At 24.7% G+C, this 16,769-nt stretch overlaps 5 protein-coding genes across 5 annotated transcripts; 1 reads left to right on the top strand and 4 right to left on the bottom strand.

Moving 5' to 3' along the window:
* Positions 1–716: 716 nt before the first annotated feature.
* Phum_PHUM463550 (uncharacterized protein) lies at positions 717–1,523 on the bottom strand (the record flags this gene model as incomplete). Its single annotated transcript, XM_002430081.1, has 2 exons — positions 717–737; positions 1,221–1,523. The coding sequence occupies 2 exons, from the start codon at positions 1,521–1,523 to the stop codon at positions 717–719; spliced, it is 324 nt and encodes a 107-aa protein (XP_002430126.1).
* A 2,772-nt stretch (positions 1,524–4,295) lies between these two features.
* Phum_PHUM463540 (tripartite motif-containing protein, putative) lies at positions 4,296–7,100 on the bottom strand (the record flags this gene model as incomplete). The annotated part of the gene is made up of 11 exons (XM_002430080.1): positions 4,296–4,432; positions 4,506–4,629; positions 4,696–4,810; positions 4,884–5,022; positions 5,109–5,316; positions 5,386–5,610; positions 5,683–5,848; positions 5,918–6,138; positions 6,210–6,415; positions 6,767–6,960; positions 7,060–7,100. 11 exons carry the CDS (start codon positions 7,098–7,100, stop codon positions 4,296–4,298), a joined length of 1,776 nt encoding a protein of 591 aa, XP_002430125.1.
* A 2,051-nt stretch (positions 7,101–9,151) lies between these two features.
* Positions 9,152–9,440, bottom strand: Phum_PHUM463530 (uncharacterized protein; the record flags this gene model as incomplete). Its single annotated transcript, XM_002430079.1, has 2 exons — positions 9,152–9,391; positions 9,438–9,440. The coding sequence occupies 2 exons, from the start codon at positions 9,438–9,440 to the stop codon at positions 9,152–9,154; spliced, it is 243 nt and encodes an 80-aa protein (XP_002430124.1).
* A 701-nt stretch (positions 9,441–10,141) lies between these two features.
* Positions 10,142–12,775, bottom strand: Phum_PHUM463520 (uncharacterized protein; the record flags this gene model as incomplete). Its single annotated transcript, XM_002430078.1, has 6 exons — positions 10,142–10,381; positions 10,613–10,777; positions 10,850–10,996; positions 11,071–11,304; positions 11,450–11,565; positions 12,349–12,775. 6 exons carry the CDS (start codon positions 12,773–12,775, stop codon positions 10,142–10,144), a joined length of 1,329 nt encoding a protein of 442 aa, XP_002430123.1.
* Positions 12,776–14,636: 1,861 nt separating this feature from the next.
* Phum_PHUM463510 (tetratricopeptide repeat protein, putative) lies at positions 14,637–16,137 on the top strand (the record flags this gene model as incomplete). Its single annotated transcript, XM_002430077.1, has 3 exons — positions 14,637–15,029; positions 15,151–15,413; positions 15,588–16,137. The coding sequence occupies 3 exons, from the start codon at positions 14,637–14,639 to the stop codon at positions 16,135–16,137; spliced, it is 1,206 nt and encodes a 401-aa protein (XP_002430122.1).
* Between the last annotated feature and the right edge of the window lie 632 nt (positions 16,138–16,769).

Below are 16,769 nucleotides of genomic sequence, written 5' to 3'. Positions count from 1 at the left end.
GGGTCGGTTTTCGAACCGTATGGCCCTTTTTTTTTTTTCCCTAAAAAAAAAAAAGAATTCCCGTTTTAATTAAAAATTTTTAAAGCACGGGTAAAAAAAAAAAAAAAAAAAAAAAAAAAACCTTGCGCTAAAGTTCAACCTTCAAATGCTTAAGTAAAGGGTAAAGTACATATTTTGCAAGGCAAATTGCTTAACTTAATTTTCTCAGGTATATATTTATTATTGGCGGTGGTGGTAGTAGTAGGTATCGACATTTTTTTTTTTTTTTTCATTGCGAACTGGAAATTTTCTTAAAACTAAAAAAAAGCTGTTTTTTTTCCAAACAAAAAGTTAACATAAATGTTAACAATGGAAAAAAAGAGATACAAATAGATGAATATTTTTTTAAAGAAAAAAACAAAATCCTTTTTTATCCCATATTATTTTAAAAATACCCAAGATCGATAATGAAAAGCAAAAACAAAAACAATATGTTGACCCCAGTAAAAAAAAAAACCTTTGAAACCTCCAAACAACCCCCCCCCTCCCCCGATGATTTAATTATATAATTTCATTTTAGTTTTTTTTTTTTTTTTTTTAAATTATTTCAATCATTGATTTAAAAAAAAAAAAAAAAAAATTATTCGTAATAATAATAATAATAAACACATCATCATTTTTTTTTTTTCGTTGCATCAAATTATGAATAGAAATTTGTAATATTTCCTTTCCCTAATCTATTGTGATACAATTTTTCCCTAGAATAATTTTGTTATGCATAACTTTAAATTGCTTGTGTATACTTTTATAGAAAAATAAAAATAAAAATTGAGGGCTTAAATAGTATTTCGACACAAATAAAATTACCTAAATAAATAAATAAATAATTTCAACAAACAAAAACAACCATGATTTTGATTTAAAAAGCGAAAAATGCATAACGTGTAGATTTAGTTCTATAGAAAAAAAATAATAAAAAAAAAAAAAATTGCAATGTTACGTAAAATAAACCAATGATGACTTTAATGTCTTCATCTAATAATTTAAAAAAAAAAAAAAAAATATTTAACATAACAATGGAAATCCAAAATTATTCCAATTATAACGGATATAGAACGATAAAAACTTTTAGTTTTTGAATCATTTTAGATAAATTAGAATTAAAAATAAAAAACATGAAATATACTACCCTTCTGCAAGAACTTAATCATGAAAAAGAAAATGTAATAGGATGATGTTACCTTGCATATTAGTTCCTCTTGAGTTTGAACGTTAATACATTTATTAAGTGTGCTACCCTCGGGAATATCCAATATTAGGTATTTATCCCCAACCAATGAGGCGGTACACTTTCTTTCCAAAGCTGGAGCCGCAGGGAAAAAAGGACTAAGAACACCACTAGACGTTGATTGATCACTGTTCGAATCACTTTTTTTAAAATCGTCCTGGGTCATGGGCATTTCAGGACTTTGCGGACTGTCAACATGAGCCTGATAAGGACTGGGAAGGTAAAATACTCTCGGTCTGGCCGTTTCCATATTCATTTTACTTTTTTTTTAAAAAAAAAAAAAAAAAAACACTTCACTAAAATACTTTAAAAAATTAACATCACTTCCAAAAAAAAAAAAAAAACAAATGATTTTAATCACAACACCGTACACATTTTTTTTTTTTTTTTTAAAATCAACTTTAACTTATTTAAAAACGCGGAAAATCATTTCGAACGCACAAACCGAATCAATTATAAATATATATATATATATGTATCCTATTAAAAAAAAAAAAAAAAAAAATCCTGTCCTCGAAAATTTGCACAAAAATGCTTGAATCCGTAGTAGGCCGAGACCCTGAAATAATGATGAAAAACCAAACGTGAAATAAAATAAAATAAAAAAAAAAACGATTTCTTAGGTGCCGGTACCTTGTTTATTTTATGATTACAAAAATCATGCAATACATGCTCTTTATCAACATATTGAGACACAGATTTTCTTTAAATTGAGTAACCAGGCTTCCAATTAGCTTATTCATCAAAGTCATTGCAAAAGATATAAAAATAGTGACGCTATTTTTTTCTTTCTCTTTATATATATATATTTTTGCACTTTTGTCAGACATAATAATAAATTCAATTAAAAAATATTTACTTAAATAAATATCCATCGAGTATATAAAAAAAAAAAAAAAACAAAGTTTTAATAGTTTATGTAAAGTTTTTAAGTAACACAATGAGATATTATTAACAAATTAATTTCGCTTGTTCGTTTCCGATCCTTTACGATCAATTTTTGTCGCAATTCTGTTATAAATAATTAACCGCGAATTACTCAGCGCTGCCACTGCCACTGCTACCACTACTACTGGTACGAGAGTTTTTCAATTACGTCATTTTCTTAAAAGTTTGATGATAAGCGGATGAGGTCAATTTATGATGAAAGAATTGTATTTGCAATGCAAGAAAATGTAATTTTATTTTTACACACACAAATAAAAACAAAAGCAAATTTCTAATTTTTTTCATGATACAAACAATCAATAAGAATTTTTTCTTTTTAATATCCCTACAATTACAGATATACAAAAATGAAAAAAAGTCTATGATACTTTAACATTGGTTTGACCTTTACACAAAAGACAAGAGCATGCAATTAAACCTTAGATAAAATTACACAATACTAAAAACAATTTTTCGACAAGAAAAAAAATTATAAATCATAGATTTTTTTTCTTAATTAATCATCATTTTATTTTTTTACTCGAAGAGTAAAATATGAAAAATAACATTTAAATTTCTTTTAATAATATTAATAATTACTCGATGATTGAAAAGATTTTTCTCAATTCGAATGCAAACATATACATGGGTAATTGAAATTGAAAAATAATCAATTATTATTTTTTTTATTCTATCATGAATAACAAAAAAAACATCTCAAATTCAATTTCTAAATAAATGTACTCATTAAAATTTTAAATATTATTTCAACAAAAGGTGCAACCTCAAACAAATTCAATAAATTATTAATAATACACTTGGGATTGATAAAAAGCCATTTTAGAGAAGTGAAGTCATTTTTAATTACTTATCATTTACATATAGTTCCAAGAAAAATTAATGTAAAAAAAAAAAAAAAAAGAAAATTACAATGCAGTACTTGTGAATTGAAGAAAAAATTGGGAGAATAAATTTAAAAAAGTAATAAAAATAGCAGTAATAAAAACAGAGAAAGATTTCGAAATAGTTATATTAAAGATACAATTTTAATAACAAACACAGCTAGAATTCAAGGTCAATATCTAATTTTAGATTTGTTATAAAACTCACCTTATTGAAATGTTCCTGAATATATTTTTTTAAAAAATCCGATACGAGTTTGTATGTAAATTTTTTTAAAAACCCGACTAAGATGTGGCTAAATTTGCCAAAAAGTCGGGTAAGTAATTTAATAAATTATATAAAACAGTAAAAATACAACACACGCCATTTTTAAAAATGAACGACTGACGCGCTCGTACAATACAAAATGTATGTAAGTATTAGCACTGACTATCGAGTGAGATAGTGATTCGATTGCAAAATTGCGACGCAATGGTTTCTTCCACTGTGCGACAAAAGCGCCATTAGTGAAAAAAATTTAAACTAATTTCGTTTTCCCGCTAAAATGTTTGTTTATTATATTTTTTTCCCGGGAATTAACATTTAACGGTTTTTAAAATTCGAAAATTAATAATTTCATGAAGTTATTAAAACTTTTATGTATTATTTAATATTTTTTTGAAAACAATTTGAACTAATTAACTAATTTTTAACTATACCTTGAAGGTAATTACTTTACTTTAGTGAAATAAAATAAAAAGTTTTTACAAAAAACAATTATTAATATATAAAATAACAAATTTATATTAAAAATTAAGTTCTTATATATAGTAATATATATAGTAATAATAATATTATATATAAATGAGGTCTTATAATATTATAAAATGTGTTAAGTATAAAAAGTATTGAAAATTAAGTATATTTATTAAAATTTTTATCAATTTAAAAAATGTTAGTGAACACAATAATGAATGCAAAATTAACAACTATAAATAATTTATTAAGTGAAGATAAAAAAGTTTTATTTTAAATTTTGGAATGCAATTTTTTTGTGTAAAAAAAATTTTATTATTTTAGTGTTCTACAGTTAGAGTATTTTTTTCCCAGCAAAAATTATTATTTGGTTCTTAATTTGCTGATAAAGTGTATGAAAATGAATCAAGAATGAGAAATAAAATAAACTGTAAGGTAAGTTAGTTAAAATTACAATTTTTTTTCAAAATTTTAATTGGTAAAAACCATCGTTATTAAATGATCTGAGACATTCAGATTTTGGGAAAGTACTTCTGCAGCAGGACCAATGACTATCAGACATATTTATTTTAGGACCATGTTTACAACCTTGATGAAATCCTTAAAAAAAAAATTACATTAATTACAAAGCGCTAAAAGGTTACATTTAAAATTTATTGTCTGTATGTATTACCTGTAACTGTACTCCCACATTTACAAAAAATATTTTTTTCTTTATTACTTGAACAAAAGGTACAACACTGTAAATTACCTTTGGAAATTTTTTGTTTTTGAACATGAATATCAAAAGGACTTCCCTAAAATACAAAGAACAAAGAAAAATTATTGAAAATTATACAAATTATAAAAAAAAGGTTAATTACCTTGATTGGTACTCCTCGAATAGATATTGCCAGGTTCATTTTTCCATGGGTATCAGGTGTGAAACTAATAACGTAAATTCCATTTTGTTGATCGACAATGTAAATAGGTATTTGTCTAATCATAGAGAATAATTAAATGAGTTTTTCTCTTTTAACATGTAATTAAAATTTTTATTATTAGATGCTACCTGTGCTGTCCTTTTTGACTTTTTAATTTGACTTCTAGTCCTTCTGCTCCATGTGTTAAACGCTGATCGAATATATCTTTGGTAATCACAGTTAAATCGCATCGTTTGTTTTCTACACATTTTGACAATATTTCCAACCCTAAAATTATTATTTTACACACATAAATAAATAATTTTATTAACGTTAATCTTCTTGTTACGTACAAAATGTTTAAAATTATTCACCTTCAGATGTTAAACAACAATTAGAAGGGGAAACAATTTCTGTTGTAATAACACCAAAAATTGTTTTATTATTTACAATTTTAGCTTTTTCTTCAGGTAAAAATTTTAGAGTTCCAATACAACTTGTAAAAGCAGTAGACAATGAGGATGTACCAGTTTTAAGACACCATTCTAACCTTTGTATTAAATAATTAGCAAAGCTTAATACCTGAATGAAAAAATTTAATTTTCAATGTGTTGCTAAATTAAAAAAAAACAAATTGAAAAAATAACTTACTTCAAAATCTGACCCCTCCTTCAATAATTGTTCACCAAATTTGATTGTGTGATCAATTTCTTTTGCTTTTTTTTCAACTTCTTTTTGTTTTGATTTAACTATTTCCAATTGTCCATTTTTAATTTGCATTGCTTGACTGAGTAATTCTATTCTATGTTCTTCAAATGCATACATATAACCATCAATGTGATCATTTATTTCTTTTTGAGTTTTATAATGTTTCGACTGAAATAAACCTAATGCTAAGTGTGTTATACTGTTAACCAAAAAAAGTTTTTTTTTTTTCTTCTAAAATACCTCAATTTCTAATGCAAGTTTTTCGAATTGAACAAGTGTTGCATATGCTTCCTTTGTAAGTATTCTACTATTTTCTAAACCGTTTTCAATTTTATTTATGTAAATTTGTGCCGCTCTCGAAAATGATTTACAATTGTGACCAGAATGAAATTGTATGAAACATTCACTAAAAGCAAAAAAAAAATCATCATTCGAATTCGTACCTAATTTTTTTTTACAATAAATTTAAACCTACGTGCAAGCCACCATGTTGCAAGACGAACAATAATATTTAAGTTCTTTTTCCTTGTGTGAAGGACACATGACTTGTCTCCTTATTTTCGTGATTCCAAAACCTTCCGCTTGTTCCTTTTTAAGGTATTTTAAATTATGATTGAAAAATAATTTGTCGCGTTTGTGAGATTTTGAACAATCTTCGCAAAGGTTCAACAAACATTTTGTGCATCTGCAACAAGCCTGTAATCAAATTAAAAAGGATCACTCACCTACCACCCTAAACATTAACCTGATACAATTAAAATTCTTACCGGAGTTTCTTGAGAACATAAATCACAAAGAAGGCATATCCCACTTCGATTTAAGGAATTAACAAGCATTCGATGTTGTAAAATATAATGTGGAGGAAGATCCTGTACACCTTTTACCGGTATCCTGTTTTCAAAATTACATATCGGACATATTATTATAGTTGAATGTGTTTTACTACAGGACCTGTATGGTAGTAAATGAAAATCTTCATTACAGGTTTTTTTTTTATTTAAAATATTCAATTTTAAATTATTACAATCGTGTCCGATGAAATTTTTTCTCGAATAATTTCTCCTGAAAAAGTCTAACGTCATTTTTTAATTAATTAATTATTTTGTATTTATTATTGGAAATACAAATCAAGGTATTTAAGGTACTCCTTTTATTACAAATTTTAATAAAAAAAAAAAAAAATATATATACACTAGTGTATTTTGCAATTGTGTGTGTGTGTGTGTCAGTCAGTTTCCATTGCCAATCCACAGATTAGATTGCTCAATTTAACTTTAACGACCTAATTTTTTTTTTTTTTTTTTAAATAAATAGAAAAACTTACCTTGAAATCTATCATTTTGTTTTTTTTTATCATCATTATTATCATTTTTAAAATTTTGTTCCAAGTATAAATTTTCTAAACAATGAGTACAAAAACAATGCAAACAAGGTAAAACTCTCGGATTTAAAAATTCATTTTTACATATTTGACATATAAATTCAATATTTTCACAAAATATTTTTTCAAATGGTTTTCTAAATAAAAAAAAAAACAAGAAAAATTTTTACTTTATTTAACCTTTAACCTATATTAAATTATATTTATAATAATAATAATAATATTAATATACAAACCCAAAATTTTTATTTTTTTCTTTAACTCTTTTATCCGACATTATTTAAAAAAAGACGAAAAAATTTTCTTTTTTTAACAATTCATTGTTTAAATTTCAACTATTTGTTATTATTATTATTATTATTATTATTAATTTAAATTTTTTATATTTTACTAACTCAAAAGATGAATAAAGATGACTAATAGTGTGCTAAAACCACGAGTTAAAAAAAGATTGAAAACAATTTCATTTTTTTTTTTTTTTTTATTAAAATACATGCGCTGCCAAATTTTCTGTCGCTTTTAAATTTTTTTTTTTTTTTTTCAAGATGGTGATTTAATGATGTAACAACTATTTAAAAAAAAAAAAAATTGTTAGCACACAATAAAAAAAAAAAAAAAAATGAAAAACTTTAAAGAAAATTTCTTTCATGTATCATTGAGTTACATCAAATAATGTTTTAACAAAAAAAAAAAAAAAAAAAGTTTATGAAATACAATTAAAGAAGAAAAATATATAAAAATTTATTATTATTATTATTTATATAATTACTTAAACAATTCAAAAAATAATAATAATAATTATAATAAATAAGGGGCACTGAATCCCCTCCCCTCCTCCCCAAAAAAAACTATCAACTACTTAAACAAATGCAAATTTTTTAATTTTATTACCGTAACAAAAATTTAAAAAAAATATTTATACAATAAATTAATGTGCAGATAATTAATTAATTATTATTATTATTATTATTATTATTAATACTAAAAATTCTATAATGTGAATATATGAATACGTCATTTTTTTTTTTTGTTAACAATAACAACAAATACTAAAGAAAAATCCATTATTTCATTATTACAATTTAAACAAAAAAAAAATTATTTATAAAAAAAAAAAAAAAAACAAAATGAAAGACGCGATTAAAAAAATTTATATAAAAAATAGAGTATTATTATTATTATTATTATTAATAAGCTAATAACAATTTATAATTAATTTCGGCTTATTTTTTTTTATCACGATAATACAAAAAAATAAAAAAAAACGTCACAAAATATCATTTTTTAATAATATCATAAACACACAGGCACTTTTATATATAAATAATAATAATAATAATTAAAAAATTAATTAATTATAAATTACGTTTAAATAAAATGACTTACCGTGATGATAATACTAATAATAATAGTAATAATAATAGTAGTATATTTACTTCTATGGTAAAAATGGTATGGCGGGTCGTTTTGGATCTGTCGGAGAACCAAAATAAAGAACACACCAATGATCTGTAAAATATTTTTTCAATTTTTTTAATCACAAAAAAAAACCGAAAAATCCGGGGGATTAACGATTCGTTTGTTTAAACAAACAAACAAACAAACAAAAAAACAAAACTGGAAAAACATTTCTAACGAGAAAAATTAATTTTCAATTATTATTATTATTAAAAAAAAAAAAACTTACTCATGTTGTTATACAGGAAACTTGTGGTTTCTTATTATTATTTGCTGCTTGCAAAAAAATCAAAATGTAATAATAATAATAATAATAATTTTTACAAAAAAAGGTTAATTGAATATGTGAATTAATTTTTTTTTTTTATATATAATTTATTATTATTCACATTTTCAATTTATTTAAATTTATTAAACAATTAAATAATTAAAAAAGTAAATTTTTATAATAAAATTTATTGTACAATATTATTATTATCTTGCTACACCATTATAATGTAAAACTACTTTATATATAAATATATATATATTGAAAATATAAAAATAAAGTTCAGATCATATATATATATATTGATTATTATTATTATTTTAATCAAAATGGACGGAAAATTTACTTTGCGAATTTTTTTTTTCTCTTATGTACATTATTCATTTATATACAACGTAAATATATTTTTTTGATGACGTCATTAAAAATAAAATAAACGTTTAAAAAAGTTTTACAATTGTTTCGATTAACCCTTAACCAATTCATATAAATAGTGATGATAGAGAGAATTTTTATAAAAAATATTTCCCTTCCCCTCCCCCCTCGGTATCCCCTGCGCTGTTGATAATGATAATGATGATTATCGTGTTCATATATAAAAATTATTTAAAATTAAAATTAGGTAATTGAAAAAATTTTCTAAATGTTAACTTGCCTCTGGGTTTATATTTGAGATGCTCCTCAATGAATTGACAAGGACAACGAGCCGATATGCAATGACGTGGGGGAACCCAAGGAAAAGACCCGTGATCGCTTCCGTCCACGTTTAAATCCAGCTGATGCCGGACGTATTGACGAACCCAACGGGAAGAATAGCGTAGGAATAACATTTCTCCTCTCTCCTGCGACACACAAATTTAAAATTTTCTCTCCTTAACTAATTTCTACCATTGGTTTATATATGAATAATTTTTTCACGTTTTAAAAACTACATTCACATATATAATTGGACATTGGGGAATGAGACAAAAATCCATTATAAAAAAAAAAAAAAAATTAAAAAAAAACTTGCAAAAGACATATTTAACGAATAATCCTTCCAAATAACAAAAAAAATAAAATTTCATTTTTTCATTTCTTTTTTTAAATAAAAATTTTATAAAATCCCATAATAATAATAATAATAATAATTCTGATTACACTTTTAAAAAAAAATTAAATCGTGAAACTAAAAAAAAGTAAATAAATAATTGCAAAACAAACAAGATTAACAAATAATAATAATAATAATAATAATAGTAATAACAGTGACGCATTTAAATTAAATAAAAAAAAAAAATTGCTTAAAGTGCTGATAATAACGCTTAATTGTGATTTTTTTTTATACTAAAAACTACTCTTAAAATAAATATTTTCATTTTATTTAATGGATGATGATGATGATGATGATGATGAAATTATTAATAGTTTGTTTCGTGACACTATCTTGGCAATTTTTTTTTTTTTCTGTTTTAATAACAATTGGATAATGAGTAGGCATATTGGCATAGGATAAAACGACCATTTAAAATATTATAAAAAAAAAATTTCTTTTTCAAATATGGCAAACTTAGAAACATTTTCTTTACTAGCTAGCTAGAGGACTTTCGAGTTTAATCGAGTCCTCTTTCGACGAGCCACGAACTAAAACAAGGGCAAAATGCCCTCCGGTCGGAATGTGGTTTGTTTCGAAGATATTCTTCAACATATTGGCACGGACATAGAGCTGATGCTAAATGACGAGGATCGACAGGGTTACCACCAGCTTCATCAACGGTCCAATCTAATCGACGTCTGAGAAAATCTTTACTCCAACGTTGTAAATATCTAGTCAAAACTTGCTCTCCCTTTCCCTGCACACAGAGGTTTTTTGTTTTTGTATAAAAAAAAAAAAAAAAAAAGCTAAAAATCTAAAAATGTTAAAGTGATTTTCCTATGAAAAAAAAAAACCTTTGACCAATCCGATTCGATAACTAGTGAAAAGCAGGAGAAAAAAAAAAAACAACTTTCGAAAATAATAATAATTTTGCTGTGTAGAGAGTGCGGTAAAAAAAAAAAAATAATAATAAAAAATAGTTTCTAACCCGTTTTCTAGGCAATCTCGTAGTATTTGCTCCCTGTACTATAATATCATTGTCCTCGATGTCCATCCTTTGCTGAAATTGTCTTTTACGTTCTTTATCCGATTGGTTACTGTTGACGGGACGACCTTCTCTTTCTTCTTTCTCGATGACCTCTTCCAATTTTTTCTAAAATTTAACAAAGACGTTTATTTTACGAGTAAACGCCATGTTTAATGTGGATATAATTAAAAAACTTACAATGCAATCGGCCGTATTAAAATAAATAAAACATAAATTAACTTTATGACAAGATATTTTTCCTCTGTCGTCCAGCCCGAGTATAATTTTATGTTTAAGTAAATGTTTATTTACTTGTCCAAGGCACTTTTCTAAATTGTGATTGAGCTGAAACAAACAAATTCATTTGCCATAAAAAAAAAACATAAACCTAACACACAAATTTTCCCATTCAATCATACCTTTATTTTTATCCACATGCATAAAAAAATGGCGGCCGCGTTCAGTATGAGCCACATGACACCCAAACCGAAGAGTGTGAGGCCCGTAATACCGGAAAATAACAAGCCCAAAAGAACCATGAAAGCGGTGAATATCCACAAGACCAAAATTCTCTTGTAGCAAATGTTATACATGTTGAACCTGAGGTCATTTGTAAGAAGTTCCATGACGCTGACGTAATCTTCAATTGTGAGCTACAACAGAACCGTTGGAAATTATTCTTCATCATCTCTTTTTTTTTTAGGACAATGTTCAACAAAAGGACAAATTAAAAAATTTTTTTTTTTAAGGCAAATTTATAATTTTTGAGTCTACGAAGAAGAACGTGAAGATACGTACGGTGAGACTCTGAGCCATTAACTCTTCAGGAACTAATTCTGGACGGAATTGTGCCGGAGTAATCCATGGCCATCTTGTGTTAACCGGAAGGAGAGTAACTATAATGTCGCCATTTGCTGTAAACAATTTATTTCAATTAGGAAAAGTTATGAACACAAAAAAATTGATTTTTTTTTTAATCATTGGACTTTTTATTTGTTTTAAATCTCTTAAAATCCAAACATTAATTTAATCCATTATTGGAAATAAATAAATAAAAAAGAAAGTTTGAAAAAAAAAAAAAAAAAAAAAAGCAAATAATTAATGTGTGTGAACCGAACAAAAAATAATCAATAGATTTTTCCACTCTTGCGTGACTAACAATAATATAAAAGATAAGAAAGGTAACGAAGGTAAGGTTTTTGACCCTTTGACATCCTTTTTTTTTTTGTACTTTACTTCAGACAAATATTCCTGTTGAAACTACAGTTTCAGAGAAAAAAAAAAAAAAAAAAAAAAAAAAACTCTTTCATAGCATTTTTATTATTTTTGGGGAAAAGTTGAAAATAAATTAAATTATTTAATTGTTTCGTAGGCAAACATTACAAGACAGAAAACCATAATCATAATTTTTTTTTTTTTTTAAATTTGATGCCTGATTTAAATTAAATTACACAATAATCTAAATTAGGTACAGGCTATTTAAAGTCCGATTACAATAGGCATCACTTACTACCTGTAAATAAATTAAATAAATGCTTAAAATTTTTTTTTTTTTTTTATTAAATAGTTATCGAACAAAATTTGCTTTCCGATGAGTTTTGTTATTTAAAAATAATAATAATAATAATTATTCCCAATGTAAAAAAATGGCACTCGAAGTACCTGCTTGGTAGAGAAGCGATTTTAAATTTACTAACCGAATCCTTGTCTGATGACGGCGTTTCCAATATTTGAAATCCTGGAATTTCCCACCGAATTCCCGTTGACATTTTCTCTTAAATCTACATTTTTCAATCCCGATTTGGATGAATCGGGAATTTTCGAATTGGTCGATGGATTGTTTTGAGATTCTAATTGGACGGATCTGTTCATGCTCGTTCTACCAACGTTTATATGGACGGATTCTGGAGTTATAACGGCTGCCGTTTTATTTCCGGCCGATTCTTCGCCATTTCCTTCTCCATCGGGTTTACCATTTTCTATATTGATTTGAGTTGATTCCGGTTTTATTATGGCCGAACTATTTTCTTGACTTTCTTTCGGAGCCTTTCCCTCGGGTGAATCTTCGTCGAATGTAACCCATGTTTTCGTTCCTGGATTGTTGGTATTTTCCGGGGTACTCATGTCTAAAAAATTTTCATTTTTGGTATCATATCATTGACGTGTTGTGCTCCTTCATTCAACTTTATTTAAAACATTTATTAATTGCCATTTTATTCAACGTCGTAAAAATTTCAATGCAAGGAGAATAAATAATAAAAAAAAAAAATTAATTATGCGTCAAACACATTTTCGAGATCTTTTGCCAATCAGTTGTTAATTCAATAGTCAAGTTTCAAATTATTATTATTATTATTAATTTAAGATTAAATTTATTGACGTAAAGACAAAACAATGTACGACAGAGGAAATAGAATAAAATATATATATATGGTTAAATTACTTTTCTCTCTCTCTCTCTCTCTCTCTCTCTCTCATAAAACCTTTAAGAAAAAAAAAATTCATGTATTCGTGAGTAGTTTGTAAATTAGTCACGCGATTTATTTAACAAATAAATAAATAAATAAATAAATAAATAATAAAGGTTTATTATTATTAGTAAATAAAATAAATTTATCAAAATTATTTTTTTAACCGGTTTTTAAATGAAACTAATAATGGATATATATATATAGAAATAAAATTTTTTTTTTCTTAGTAATTATTATGTACTGAATTCTAGAATGTGCTGCTTATGAATTTGAACGGTACTAATAATAATAATAATAATAATAATAATAATAACGAAACGCAACGTGACTAACTGCAGATACTTTACTGTTATCTTAAGCCTAAAGATCAAAGCAAAATATTGGTTTTAATATTTGTTCTTACTCTTTTTTTTTTTTTTTTTTTTTTTTTTTAAAAAGAAAAAAAAAGAGTCCTATTGTTATTTTATCATTCATTACACTGAAAATAATAATAATAATAATAATAATAAGTTTCTATTTTTTAAACTAAATTAAATTTAAAATCAATTTTTAGTAATTTTTTTTTTTTTTTTTTTGGGGATTTTTGAAATGCCCATCAAAAAATGTTAATCAAAAACTTTATATAGCTTTATAGTTAATACAAAATAATAATAATAATAATTATGTCAATCAGAAATGAAAATATGTCATGGGAATAATATAATAATAATAATAATAATAAAATTTTCTAAAAATCACATGAATGGAAGTTGAATATGACCTTTTTTGTTAAATTAACATGTCACATTTTAATAGTTGCACATCACACAATGTTAAAATTAAATTTCAAAAAGATTTATTTTATGTTGAACTTGTGATTGATTAAATATACATACAATATTTTACATTGAAAATTATAATTTTATAATAAAATAAAAATAAATAAAAAAAAACAGCTAGTACATGTTTTATTTGGAACAAAGTTCTAAAAGTAAAAATTAATAGACGGTATATTTAAAGGAAAAATTTTTCATTAAACGTTATTTTATGTTATAATCTTTATGTTAATGATTTATGGAAAGTAGTAAATGTAAAATTTTAAAAAAGTTTTCTTCCAAGGTTGTGATGAAAATTATTTATGTTTAATAGTTTACCTGTTATTAATATGAGTAACAGGTGCAATTGTAATTAATCGTTAATAGAAACGTTTTGGAAAACGTTATTATAAAAAAAAAAAAAAACAAAAACGATTACTAACCTTAAATATTTAAAATAAATTTATGTAAAAAAAAAGTTATAAATACATAAAAAAAACTAAATACTACTTTTTAATAATAAAGGAGTGTCACTACCTGCCATGTTACACACTCACACCCTTCATGTTTTACCTGTTGTACGTTCAGTCACGAAAATTTGCCGCCAATAGAATTTCAAAATAAAATAATTTTAGTTTCTGAAATATTAATTTATTTCTTCTGCTAGGTCGGGTTTAAAAAAAAATAAAAAATAAAAATATTTAAATAAGGGATTTGATAATGTCACTTAAATATGCTTTGGCACCGGGGTTTAGAACTAAATTACTTAAAAATTTAACCGAAACCAAAAGTTCTAATAAGCTGAATAATAAAAATGTAATTTTTTCATCTTTAGACCATTTACAAAGACGGAATTTTACGTACATTGCCTCGAATCGTTTTTATTATAATAATAATAATAATAAAAATAATGAGCATAGGTATTATGTCCCGTCATTGTTTTCGTTAGGAGGTATATTATCTATTTTTGGACTTGAAAAATCAGATGATAAAGAAGATTCCAATAGTTTTACAAAAGAAATTTTAAAAACTTTGGGTTTACAAAAAGAAAAAGAAGAAACTGATGAATCTAAATTAATTATGGCTATCAAAAGAGGCATTTTGTTAATACAAGTAAATTTTAAAGTTTAAAAAAAAATTTTAATTTCCATGAAAATTTTAAAATAACTCATACAAAGCAAATTATAAAATTACGATTGAATTTATTATTATTATTATTTTTTTTTTTTTGTAGAAGAAAGATTTTAAAAGAGCAGAAGAAATGCTTCATTCAGCTTTAAGACTGGCTCAAGATATGGAAGATGAAGATGGAATTACTTATATTTATGATATTTTAGCAAATTTAGCTTTTAGTACTGAACAATATGTTAAAGCAGAAAAATTATTTGTCAGCGTTTTACAAAGGCTAATAGCCAAAGGGGAAGAAAAAGATAGTAATCGAGTTATCGATATTAGTTTAAAATTGGCAAAAATTTTCGAAACTAAAAAAGAATTCAAGTATGTAAAAATATTTATTTCACTTATTTATTTACTAAATCTCATTTATCTTGAGCTTTCACTTTTCTGCTTCACTGAAATTATTTAAAAAAATTTTTAGAATATTGTAGTAAAAAGTTTATTATTTCATTTAGGTTAATTAGTCTTTTTTTTTTTTTTTTTTTTTGTTTTTAGTAAAGCTGAACAGGGTTATAAATTTTGTATAGATACTTTGGATCCAAAACTAAAAGATGAAGATGAAGATACCCTTGCATTGTGGGGTATGAGTATGGATTGGTATGCGAGATTTTTATTAGAAGTAAACAGAAAAACGGATGCTTTAAAATGTTTTCAAAAAGCTTATGAAATGTGCGTCAAAGTTAACGGATTGCTACACGAGCAGACGGTTGTTTTGTTAAATGATCTGGGAACTGTTTGTAGTTTGTTGGGTGATAATGAAGGAGCTTTAAGTTATTTAGAAAAGGCTAAAAATATTGGAAAAAGTTTACCAGACATGAAAGATTTAGCTGCAATTTATATTAACTTGGGCCAGCTTTATTTAATGAGAGAAATGTACAGAGAATCAAAATTAGCATGCCAAGAAGGTATGAAAATGGCTAAAAAAAGGGAAGATGAATCTACAGTTTCTGAAGCTAAAAATTGTTTAGATAAAATTAATGAAGTATTAAATAAAACGGAATTGTATAAAAAGATAAAGCCTACGGCTCAAGTTTTGGTGTCTTAAGTAATTCATACATGAATAGGTTTTAAACATTGTTTAAGCTGTCTAATAATTTTTTATATTAATTATATATTATATAAAATATATTAAAAATATAAAACTCTGTATATTTTTCAATTTGTAATAATATGGTTAGTGTTATTCGCATTTAAAATGATTTTTTTCGAATCGTTAAAAGTATTCGATAATAATAAATTCGTTTAATTTCGTTCGAGTAAAAAAAAAAAATCTTTAAAAGTAATTTATTATTTATGAATTTAACTCAGTTTTACTGTATTAATAAAAAATATTGCTTTTATCATGAGAAATAAAAAAATAGTTTTTTTTTCATACTTTATACTCCCTGATTCCATTTTATTTAATAAAAAAATCAAAACCCGAGAAATAATATTTTAGAAAATTGTTTTTTTTTAAAAACTTACTTTAAAATGTAGTCTCTTTTTTTCTTCCCAATAATAAAAAATAATTAAATTTGATTTTGATATCATCAGATGCTCGAGTATTTAAATTCTGCTTAAATTCACTCTCAAATTTTTTTAATAATTCCTTTCCTTTTTCTTCGCCTTCCATTTTTGTATAATTTTGAAAAGCAGACCAGCTTGTGATATAACCAATCACATCATTGATTGAACCAT

Source organism: Pediculus humanus, genomic scaffold, assembly GCF_000006295.1.
Source record: "Pediculus humanus corporis 1103172108248 genomic scaffold, whole genome shotgun sequence".
Lineage (NCBI taxonomy): Eukaryota > Metazoa > Arthropoda > Insecta > Psocodea > Pediculidae > Pediculus > Pediculus humanus.
Note: the sequence above shows the minus strand (reverse complement) of the source record. Positions and strands in the feature narration are given on the sequence as shown.